General features: G+C 31.9%; 1 protein-coding gene across 1 annotated transcript; it reads right to left on the minus strand.

Annotated features, from left to right (window-relative positions):
* Window positions 1–728: 728 nt before the first annotated feature.
* On the minus strand, window positions 729–12,596 carry LOC126781806 (ras-related and estrogen-regulated growth inhibitor). Its single transcript, XM_050506849.1, has 7 exons — window positions 12,395–12,596; window positions 11,215–11,342; window positions 10,705–10,841; window positions 10,408–10,566; window positions 8,312–8,464; window positions 4,763–4,928; window positions 729–1,189 (listed from the first exon to the last, which is right to left on the minus strand). Exons 2-7 carry the CDS (start codon window positions 11,327–11,329, stop codon window positions 954–956), a joined length of 966 nt encoding a protein of 321 aa, XP_050362806.1. The 5' UTR covers window positions 11,330–11,342; window positions 12,395–12,596; the 3' UTR covers window positions 729–953.
* Between the last annotated feature and the right edge of the window lie 422 nt (window positions 12,597–13,018).

The following is a 13,018-nucleotide window of genomic DNA, read 5'->3' on the forward strand; positions in this document are numbered from 1 at the left end:
GGGACTGCGGCCTTACATCAAGCCAACGAGGCAGTCCATACCTATAGATACTTCTGGTTTGGATACCACTTGATAAATAAATTTAATTTAAGACTTAGTCAATGTTAGTTTATACTGATATCATAACTAGTGATACAAAATATATATAAGTGGATTGAAATATTAAGGCATTCCAATTGTGTAAAAATATAAAAGTAAATCACATCTTTCCAAATTTACTCTATGGCAAGGCCTATTTAAATGCTTATGGGCATGATTCAGGCCAGATGTAATGATATCCTGTTAATTTATTGGATTCCTATATACTTCGCAATTTGAATCAGTGGCTTCGAAAAGTTGAAAAAATGTTATGCGTAAGCAAATACGTATTAGGATTTATTAGTACTGGTCAAGCTAGATTGTTCTGATTTGCTAATTACACTTTACTAATTTACCGGCTTATATAATGTTGACAAATCATATTTCAAAATACAAGGAAATATAGCCCGCAGATTTTGCATGACATGCATGATATCCAAATTCCGTCACATTGAAATATTTTTAAGTGTCTGACGCCCAATGGTTACCTACTGATATATCCACCACTGTTTTCATTATGCACAAATAAATAAAACATACTTTTGATAATAATATAACGCCATGAAGTAAAGGATTAAATGTGTACTTATATGACGCAAATAAATAAAATAATTTGCTTTTATTCAATCAATTGTAATCGCCATATTTTAGAATACAATAGTAATACGCTTTTATACAAACGTTTATTTTCATTGGCTCTCCAAAACAACATATGTTTTTCGAAAATGGTCAGCCAAATAAATATTGTTAATATGTTTTTTTTAATTTACAGTTATTTTTATAAAACATAAGTTTCAGGTTCGTGTCACAAGTGTTTCAGTTGAACTTATAGGTACATATTGGTAACGTTGATTTGGATAACTATATTAGAATATTTAATATGTACTAGTATTGTTCCCTCTCATCGATACACTCATTCTCCTGACAGGTGTGGGAAGAGATCGGACTGAGGCTGGATGTCTTGGTCTTTCCGGTCTGGGCGGAAGACGAGAATCCGTACTCGCTCGAGCACGAAACTCGTCCGTACTCTCAGACTGACCTGAGGACGAGGTCGAGTCACTACGCACGATGCCGACCGTTCCTTCTGATTCCAGTTCTGTAAGCCGACGGCCTGAAAATGTAAGTACTAAGTAAGTATATTATCATTTGACTCTATCACTATCACGTACTGTAAACAAAACTAAGACCAAATAAATGCTGGACGTGCAAACCTTATAAATAGCTGACTATTTTTTAATCCTTAAGGGTAAGTCTATTTAGTTTGTAAAATAAAGTTGAGTGTTGTTTTTTCAAAAAGTTGTAAGACTTTTTAAGTTTTAAAAAAACTGACATTTTATAAAGTAACTTTGATCTGATATTCCAGAAATAAAAAATATAGCGTCTTAAATAAAAATAAAAATTAATTATTGACTGCGATATGCGGCAGATTGACTCGATGTCATGTTTTTTACTACATAATAGATCATGGTTTGAGCGACTGTGATCAATACCCCATAGCTCTTTGGGGAATGCTGGAGAGTGAGTAGACAAGTGTATCGTATATGGAGCGTTATTTTTGAATTATCATAATAAAATAAATGTAAAAATTCCTGGCCATGTTTTTTGTCTTGACTATGCAATATAACAATATTATTTTTCGGTTTTTTTTTTTTTTTATAGAAAAGGAAGGCGGACGAGCATATGGGCCACCTGATGGTAAGTGGTCACCAACGCTCTTAGACATTGGCATTGTAAGAAATGTCAACCATCGCTTACATATCCAATGCGCCACCAACCTTGGGAACTAAGATTTTATGTCCCTTGTGCCTGTAATTACACTGGCTCACTCACCCTTCAAACCGGAACACAACAATATCAAGTATTGCTGTTTTGCGGTAGAATATCTGATGAGTGGGTGGTACCTACCCAGACGAGCTTGCACAAAGCCCTACCACCAGTCGGTACATACTTTCCAAAATAATTTAGGTAAGACTGGCCGATGCACCTCCTATATATATGTATAAAATGTTGTTGGTTTATGGTACCATGCCAAAAAGTTCCAATAATAACTATAAAAAATTAACGCAATGCAATTGGTTAATTTTAATTAAAAAAACATACCATAGATTTACAAATTGCACGCAATTTTCTAATTGTTCTGCTGTATTACTCACTATAAATAGTTCTTGATTAATTTATCTTTCTTTATTTATTTATAGTACAACACTATTTCACTTATGTAGTTTATAACCACATTAATTTAAGTTTCAAAGTTCCGATTACAAGTTCGCGAACATTGAAAACGGCATTTTTTCGCAAATCCATAGGAAATATCATAGATTATTATTTTCGAGATCTCGGCCAATGATATCGCGTCAATTGATATAGGTATCAAAGTTAATCATTTGTGTTTACTCTTGTTGTGGTTGTAATGGGCTATATAATTTATCTGTGTATTGTGTCCCTGTCAAATGTCGTGTGTGTAGTGAAAGTCAAATTTGAAATTAAAATAATGTATTTTAGACATTTTACACGTTTAATGATTATCAAATCAATACAAAATAAAATACCGAACACAAAATACGATAAATAAACAAAAAAGAGTCGTATTATGTAGTAGACAATCGCATGCAATTTGTAAATCTACGGTATGTTTTCCTTTTGTTTTTTGCAAACAAAATAATTGTTTTTTATTAAATGCTAAAACGCGGTGAGCTTACTTTTACTGGTGGTAGGGCTTTGTGCAAGCTCGTCTGGGTAGGTACCACCCACTCATCAGATATTCTACCGCAAAACAGCAATACTTGATATTGTTGTGTTCCGGTTTGAAGGGTGAGTGAGCCAGTGTAATTACAGGCACAAGGGACATAAAATCTTAGTTCCCAAGGTTTGTGGCGCATTGGATATGTAAGCGATGGTTGACATTTCTTACAATGCCAATGTCTAAGAGCGTTGGTGACCACTTACCATCAGGTGGCCCATATGCTCGTCCGCCTTCCTTTTCTATAAAAAAAAAAGAGCTCCTAGAGACCTAGAAAATGGCTAATGCAAATATATATTTTTTTATTACTATTCAATAAATATTTACTTAAATATATTAATTCCATAAATAAAAGGGCTTAACTCGAATCCTCGCTCCAGTGTTTATTTTAGTATGCAGGCAGTTTTTATATTTTGTCTTTATATGTTTTAACAAGAAATAGATTATGTGCGGGTGGGTTTATGATTACGTACCGTGTTAAAAAAACGACGACTCTTGTTTTTATTTCGTTTTATATGAAGCTCGTATAGCAGAGCTTCTTCACCTATTGCCACGTTATGAATTAAATTATATGGATGCCATCTATTCTATACATATAATAAATCTGTAATTGATCTGCGTCTGTACATGAAAGATATATGAGTAAAACTATTACCGGGGGCCTTTATCAACGCAATAGAACCCAAAACAATGATTGTTAGAATTTTTGTCTGTTTGTCTGCGCGTTTGTGCACGCTAATCTTAGCAACGGCTTAACGGATTTGAGTGCGGTTTTCACTTACATGTCGTGGCTAACGTCACTTAAAATTAAGTGTTTGTTTTATTTCAATCCTTTTATAAATAATAAAGTTTTGTCAATTTAAAGAATCACGTCGAACATTTATTCGATACTATTGCTATAAAATAACTTCACTTCCAATGTAAGTTGAACTCATATCTATATGATCAATCATATTAAATAGGCTTCAGCTTATGCTGGTAAATATCGATTAACTAGCCCATGCGTACATATAATACGTCTCTCTTTTAAGGTTGACTATAATATTTTGTAAGGTAATCAAATTTGTTCTAAACTAATGCATTATTCGCAATTTATTAGTTTTTATAAAATATTAATTCTTATGAAAGATATCGAGATAAGACCATAGACAATTTTTAGTACTTTTTATAGGTTTATTACAACGGGTAGTTGAGTAGGTTGTTTGAAAATACTCATACATACATACGTATTTATTTTCGGTTTGTCAATAACTTTGTAAGTTAAAGGTTATAGTTTGGTTAGGTATTTCTTTTCGTTGCCGCATATTTCCTCTTTGAATCGTAATTACGATTCTTTAGGCGAAAAATGAACCAGTTAGTCGGTTATTTGATAATTAGCACTTTAAAAAAAAACAGATTTACGCTTTAGTTTTAAAAGGACACAATTTCCTGTGAAGGTATCGTTTGCAGTCACAATAAAAAAAAACTCAGGGATAAAAAATTCAATTAGGTCGGGATAGATTTCGAGAATGATGTTTTTCTCATGTATGATTCCAATTGTATGTTGCCCTGTCTCTCCGGGTGCGGCAAAAACCACAGGAAATATTGTAAGTCTGCTCTTAGTGATTTTTTTAAGTTATACGCGGGTGAAACCGCGCGGTCCGTTAGTATAACAATGTCTGGTATATAGTTATTTAAATACATATATATCAATATTTTTTGAGATATTTTTCTTTATTAAATATATTGTTTATCAACAAGCTATTCCGGCCTCTTTTATTTCCTGGGTAGGGATTTGTTAATGTACTGAGTTCCATTATCATCTACAAAGTCATCACTTCAAAAATGTATAATCCAACAAAGTAACCTTTTCGGCTGACAACGTTATATGACTATTTGATTGCTATGAAATTCTTAATGACCAAAACTATTTCTTAGAGTAACAATGAAAAAATAAAAACTTACAAAACGTAGGATTTACACTAGTAATTGTTTCGGAAGCGGTGTCAGAGATCGCACGAGAGAGCGGCCGGCCCAGGGCAGCTGGATGCACGTCAGTGTCAACGCGTCCACGCGACCATTTGCTGCCCACTCGCCAGAATCTACGAGCGTCCCGGAAAACACTCCACACCTGAAAGTTAACCAGACTATTTTTATATATTATATATACACTGGCCTCCAAAAAAATCGACCCACCCGTATTTTTACAGATATATTTTTAATAAGCTCCAAACCTTCTCCCCAAAATGGAGAGGAGGCCTTAGCCCAGCAGTGGGACATTAACAGGCTGTTACTGTACTGTACTGTAATAATCTTGACTATTTTAGATAATGCGGTGTGTGGTACAATACCATTTAAAGATAGTTACAACATGTTCAGACAAAGTAAATTGTATGATTATAAAACATGAGTAAAATATTTAAAGATAAGTATACTATTTGGGACTTTGTTTTAAATTTTTCGGAAATTTGCAACAATAAAAAGTTTTTGTTACAATTTAATAATTGATTGGTCAGCGTTTGACCGATACTCCGATTTATCAAACGAAACTGTGAAGGAATATTTATTCATATCAAAATAAATGAATTTAATATAAAAAATATATTAAAAGGGTCGGCGATTTATAAATTAATTATTTTATAAATGAGACAATAGAAATAAATTTGCTTTAGTGTCCACCAAAAGAGTTACGGGAACAGAATTAGAAACACCAAAAAAATCAATAGTATGTACAAAAGGCGGTCTTATAGCATAGATACCGATATCTTCCGCACAACATTTGGGTAAAGGACATAATAAGTAAAGGACAGAATAAATACAGCAGAAGTATGGAGGTGCAGACAAATAATTATAAAAATATATTTTTCTTTGAATATATTTACTATATATACAAATACGGAAATGTATTTATATAAAAAATTATTAAACTAATTACAATAATAATAACTAATAAAGTGCTATTGTTGCACATAATAACACATACATATGTATAGGTATTGCTACAAATATTAGTAAATCATTGGTCTGTAAGATAATAAGAGTTTACGTTTTATGTTGAAAAGTAAAGCTTTTACTCAGTGTACTTCGAATAAAAATTAGTAAGCGAAGCTCAGATTTAATCATCATTCAATCTGCTTTATAAAAATACTGTATACTAAAAATTCCAATAAAATTACTCCCTCATCAATCTAATACCTAATAATAATGGTAGATATCTAATTGACTGGAATATACAAGCCTTTGTATTTCGATACTGATAAACTTGTCACAGAGTGACACAAAGTAACTATTTATCGATTGATTTCAAAATTATGACTTCAACATCCGATGTCTCAAAATGATGAGTTTAATAACTTTTAATACTTTAAATTCCGTCAATTTATACGTAATTTAATATCCTCATATTCACGGATTACGTTTACCAGTAACTGTGAATGTCCCACTGCTGGGCTAAGGCCTCCTCTCCCTTTTTGAGGAGAAGGTTTTGGAGCTTATTTCACCACGCTGCTCCAATGCGGGTTGATTGAATACACATGTGGCTGAATTTCAGTGAAATTAGACACATGCCGGTTTCCTCACGATGTTTTCCGTCACCGTCAAGCACGAGATGAATTATAATCACAAATTAAACATATGAAAATTCAGTGGTGGCCCGGGCTTGAAACCATGACATTCGGTTAAGATTAACGCGCTCTTACCACTGGGCTATCTCGGCTTTTTTCCGATGACCATGAAACTAATTTGATATTGAACAGTGAGAAGACCTTTTTATTTGCTGTTATATATAACTGAAAATGACCTTCAACTCTTGTCTCAATGAAAGTGGTATAGCCCTTGTTAGAATATGCATTCATATTCCCTACTTACTGTTTCAATTAAAAGATAATAATGTTGAATGCTTTGTTAAATAAAACGCACGAATCAAATTACAATTGTTTTATAAAAATACACAGATTGTATAAGGCACGTTCCATTCATATGATCAAAAAAAATCAAATCAATCAAAAAGCTTGAAAATCAATCTGCTTACAAAAACATCCAATTAAATACTCAGGTGGTGACGGTTCATGAATTTATTCATTGTTATCGATATTTTAAATAAGATTTTGTTGTGATAAAGATAATGTGACTAAACGTTACTACACTCCCAAATATTGCTTATTCTGATTTGCCTAATGAACAATTATTAAGGTAATCCAGTAACTACATAAAACTGTCTAAAGTAGTAAAACATCATCTCTCCGATAAAATTAAATAATACGTTTGATTTTCCCACACTAACAATTTTTCATTTGAATCTCTTAGAGACTAAACAATCGAATATTATAATTAGATGATAATGTAAATACACGTCGAAAGTAATTAGTTGTTAGTTATACCAACTAATGTTATTTGTACTCGAGATCAGAAAAGAAAGAATAAATTTCACGAACATATATGTAAATTTCATCGTCAGACTCTTAAAACACCTTCACTCGAGTACCTATACAGTAGAGCCTGTCTTACTATGGGTAGGGCTTTATGTAAGCTGGTCTGGATAAGTACCACTCATCAGTATTCTAATACGAAACGGCAATTATTTGTATTGCTATGTTTCGATCGAAGGGTAAATGACCCAAGAGCCATTGTGGAAGGTTGGAGAGAGTCGCAATACATAAGATTGGCGCCAATTTACGGTGGAGGAAGATTTAATTACATTGAATTAATATTTAATACGTTAAATGTTAATATGATTTAATTAATTACAGTACCAGTGACTGTGAGTGATAGTTACCACGTATTATACCATGGCCTATTTACTACTCGTAGTCTGCTTTCATATTAAAAATTTAAAATGTGTATTCATTCTTAAGAAATATATAAAAATTTACTAAAAGGTTTCGCAGTACAATCCCTATTAATTGCAAATGCAAAAGTGTGTTGGTTGGTTTCTCAGGACAATTAATCGTCGTGCGTTTTGCACCGAGATATGATGTAGAATAGAATAGAATATGCTTTATTGTACACCAAAAGAATTACAGAACCATATTAAACACAAACATAAAAAAACGAAAACTATTTTGTACAAAAGGTGGTCTTATCGCTAAAAGAGCGATCTCTTCCAGACAACTTTTGGGTGAAGGACATGAAATAAATAAAGCGGTAAGTATATAAAATAAGTATATATATACAATACTATAGCTACATATATATACATATAAATAAATAATATATACACAAACATACATATATAATATATATGTAATTATGATATTTATAATAATAATAATAAAGTGCGGATGTAGTTTATGTTTATTCGGAGAGTGAAATAGGCTACTTTTAACAAGCTTTTATTTAACTTCACCTGTTAGTATGTATATGTGAGTTGAATCTTACAAATGAATTTTAAACACAATCCAACTGAATAAATTGCAAGTTTGGATTTAAATATGATTTTATAACTTAACCTTATTTATTATATATGAACAAAAAACTAATTAACTGCTAAATATCAAATGTACATAATTTTCTTACTTGGTCGATGCTTTCTCTGACCGATATTTCATGGAAGCACACGCAGCCTATTTCCTTGCTTCTACGTTGTCCTTCGTCTGTACTCACCATTCGATCGCCGACTTGGTCCACTTTGTTACCTACTAGTACTACTGGAGTTTCTAATATACTGTCCTGCAACATAGTAACATTGAACGCGTTGAGATAATGTTTATGATAAGGAGTAGAGAACAAAAGAACAGCATAGGTTTCCAATGTGCAATTGGATTACGATGGTTAAAGAAATGGATTTAAAGTTTATTCCAGTAAGTTGATCTAATGCGGGTTGGTTTATTAGAATATGATAGATTTATAGCAACGAAGTTTTTAGGAATATGTGATATCAGTAAAAAGTTTTAAATGGTCTATGGGAAAATCTCAAAGTTTTTGATTAGTTGTTTTTAAGCCGGATAACTCTGTCATAATTAATACACATATATTGAATTGGTAGATAAACAAGACTAATAACTTATAGTATTATAATAACAATACATAAATATATAGTATACACGTCACGCAACACATAGTCGGCGGAGAGGGGCATGATGGTGCCGTTTGCTGTCATGTTATACAATTAGAATCCCAAGGACCGGCAATAGTTCTTTCACATCCGTACAAAAAGGCTAAACCGTAACATAAATTAGATTAATTTGCATCGACATTATCTATTCGTAATTTATTTAAAGTAAGCCGAGATGACCCAGTGGTAAGAACGCGTAAATCTTAACCGATGATCGTGGGTGCAAACCCGGGCAAGCACCACTGAATTTTCATGTGCTTAATTTGTTATTATAATTCATATCGTGCTTTACGGTCGAGGTCAAACATCCTGAGGAAACATACATGTGTATAATTTCACTGAAATTCCACATGCCACATGTGTATTCCACGAACCCGCACTTCATTCAAAAAGGGAGAGGAGGCATTTAGCCTAGCACTGAGACATTCACAGACTGTTACGGTTACGGAATTTATTTACTATTTCACTAGTTTTTTTCAATCTTGGAGCTTTGTAAGCAGGAAAGGCTATTAAGAACTCTCGTCTCAATCTAGTTAACTTCTAAGCGAACGTTTCTCATATGGCTTCTTCATCATTTTATATTTTACTTAATTTAAATCGTACCGCCATAAAAAGGTATTAATGTGAACATATAGAATAATAACATATAAAATGAAATGTATAAACATGGTAATTAATGCCCTTCCGGCTTCGCACGGGTAGAATGAGTGTCTATATAAACGTTTAAAAAAAACCGTTCTTATGGTTCAGGAACCTTATCGGACGTACACAAAACAATTTAATAAAGTTTCATCACAATCGGATAAATTGTTTAGGAACGCATAAGGAATAGATATAGTAAAAATATTTTTCAACATTAAATTAACATAACATAACTTTTCGTCTTAACATCAATATAATCATACAAATGTGAATATTGAAAATTAATATGAAGGTACCAATATCTTAAGTTTAACGTATCTTTCCATTTGGCTACAACTTTTATGAAGAAATCATGTTAATATTTCATTTATTTCATTAGAAATAATAAAAATTCACTAAGTTTTAATCATTTTGGAATGGAAAAATCGGAAATGTTTTCGTTAATATTATACATTACTCGTTTTTTAAATGAACAAACAACGTGTTTGATCGATATGAAAGCTTCATATTTAACTGTACGGCATATCACAGTGGCTAGAACATGAAAATCTTAACCGATGATTACGGGTTCAATCCCGCAAGCACTACTGATTTTTCACGTGCTTAATTTGTGCGTATAATTCAACTCACGATTGACGGTGACGGAAAACATCATGAAGAAACCTGCTGCATTAAATGAAATTTCGCAGCATGTGTATCCATCAAACCGCATTGGTGCAGTGTCGTGGAATAAGCTTTAAAGTTTCTACTCGAATTGAGACCTTTCCCCAGCAATTGGATGTATTGGACAAAATGTAATTGATGTTTTATTTATTTACATTTTACTAGATCTGCTCTGATGCAATAAACGAAAATGTTTTTCTTTAATTTAATTAAATAAGCTTAGCTATAATTATTTATATTTTGGTATACTGACCTTAATAGAGGAGGCAAGCCTACGTCGTCTTTTGTTATAATTGATTAGAAATTTCAAGCGATGGCACTCGTCAAACGAACACTTGTCCGTTACAGAATACATTAGTATAAATGCTTCCGCCCATCTAATATTACTTTCTAAATTTACATATTCGCTTTCCTGAAATGGTTACTTATATAAGTAGTTATAAATTTTAGGTATTTTTTTATTTGAGATGAGAGAGAGAAGCAAAAATGCTTGCTGTCTATCATAATCAAGTTTTTTTGAAAAAGTTTAGCTGAAAAATCTCTTACTTACATGAGGATCTCCCGCTGAATCCAATATTTCAAAATACACAGTTTCATTATCTATTACTGTATGATAAGTATAAATTTTTTCTAAATCTGGATCATACTCGCCGATGAAACGTCTTGTGATGAATCTTACGACAAGTGCTAAAGAAATAAGAAGTTATTATAAAAAAAATATGTATATCAAATAGTGGATGTCACAAGCTATCCACATGAATTTCTATAGGTAGGTACGTAGACGCCTAACTACTACTAATATCGTAAAATTTAAAATGAAACGACGAAATATTACGTTTCTTTGTTATGGAATGTATCAAAATTTATAATTTGGGTAAATTATGATAATATCAGAGTCATATATCTAATAAAGCGTACGTGCATTTTCTTTATTTTAAATTTTGATATGTTAATTTTGCTTGAAATTATTATAAATTTATCAATGAAACTGATCCTTAATGCGCTAATTAACTACTATACTATAAAAAATTTAATTATATGAACAAAAAGGGTATTTTACCCGATTTCCCAACTCCAGACTGTCCTAGCACCATAACCTTAAAAGGTTTAGGCTTAGGATAAACTCCAAGCTTAGCCAATGATGACTTTGGAGATGGTGTAGTTGTCGTCATCATCACCTTATTCCATCTAAAATATGTTTATATTTTTAAAATTATAAAAATATAGTAGTTGCGTTAAAATTAACGACGAAGAGAAAAATTATATCTTAAAAAAACAAGCAAAATAGGAAATATGTTTTATTTACACCAAAATAGCTCGAATAGGTTAATAATAAAATTTCAAAGACACAAATCACTATAAGGAACGTAATTAGTTAAAAATGTTTAAAATATAATCTAAAGAAAAACATATCGTTAAAAATTGTTTAAAAATTTTGCGTGTTCCTCAGATTTAGGATTGATTTATGTAGATGACTCACTACTGAAGAGTATTCTTGTTACATAAAAATATAAATAAAAAACATTTCATTGATATTGTTCAAGCCAGTTGTTAGGAAGTGAAGTTGATTTTAAGCATAAGCATCAATAGCAAACAAATGTAACATCTGTTTTCGACTTAGGTATACGTTTCCATCATATTCATTCTTACAAATCATACTATTTTTGTAGGGAATCGAAACGTGTATCTCGTTACGAATCTATACTGACAACTTATTTGTTTAATATTGAAGGTATTTATTTGCTCAAGAAGCTTGAACTACAGATTTAATAAAAGATTTTTATCGGTTGATATTGCTAGAAGTTTATTTCGTATTAATTGATACTTTTTCGCTACTTTTTTATTCCATTACATACACGTATGTACGATATTATCATAACAATTTTTTTTATGTCATAGGAAGGCGGACGAGCATATGGGCCACCTGATGGTAAGTGGTCACCAACGCTCATAGACATTGGCATTATAAGAAATGTCAACCGTCGCTTACATCACCAATGCGCCACCAACTTGGGAACTTAGATGTTATGTCCCTTGTGCCTGTAATTACACTGGCTCACTCACCCTAACCGGAACACAACAATACCAAGTACTGCTGTTTTGCGGTAGAATATCTGTTGAGTCGGTGGTACAGACGAGCTTGCACAAAGCTCTACCACCAGTACTAAATATGCTTATCACATCTCACGTACACAAGATTAAAATTAAGGCTTAAACTAATTATATAATTTAAAACTTACTACAATTATCATAGAAGTGCTATATGACTCCACAATTGTTCTACCCAAATTTTTTCTTGTAATTTTTTTTAAACATATTACATTCTATAATACTCGTTCAATAATGTATTCAGCGATAATAATAAGAAATAAATAAATAATAATAAGACTTTAAATCTAAATCGTTTTGAATGATGAATAAATTTATTATATTTATATTTTAAATCCGTAATAAAACGCAGTCAACAATCGGAGGTGAACGCGAGTATACCGCGAGGGACGCCGGTAGACACTGTCTTAGTGAGTGCGTGTGCTGACTGTGGATTGTTATATAGTAACGATCATGTATATAAAAATAAATACAGTGTAAAGTTAACAGTAAGCTTACAGCTATGATATTATTGCAATAACAAATTCTTCTTATCATATTGCGTTCGAACCCGGAACAGCTTGCTACAATATATTTTAATGTTAAGCTGGTACTTGGTACGTTGTACGATGATGACCAAATGTTTAATAATTTCTCAAAAATATAATAAAAATGAAAAGGGATGACGATGCAGTCCACACATAATAATATATTCGCTCTTTAGCAACTGTGTTGTAACATATTAACGAGATGAATTTTTAAAAACAAAAATAATA

Source organism: Nymphalis io, chromosome 4 (assembly GCF_905147045.1).
Source record: "Nymphalis io chromosome 4, ilAglIoxx1.1, whole genome shotgun sequence".
In the NCBI taxonomy this organism is placed as follows: Eukaryota; Metazoa; Arthropoda; class Insecta; order Lepidoptera; family Nymphalidae; genus Nymphalis; species Nymphalis io.

Coding starts and splice junctions, on each gene's coding strand:
- LOC126781806 (XM_050506849.1), bottom strand. CDS start 11,329: ATGATGACGACAACTACACCATCTCCAAAGTCATCATTGGCTAAGCTT. Junction 8,465..10,407: donor GGCTTGCCTCCTCTATTAAG/GTCAGTATACCA, acceptor ACTATGTTGCAG/GACAGTATATTAGAAACTCC. Junction 4,929..8,311: donor TCAGAGAAAGCATCGACCAA/GTAAGAAAATTA, acceptor GTTAACTTTCAG/GTGTGGAGTGTTTTCCGGGA.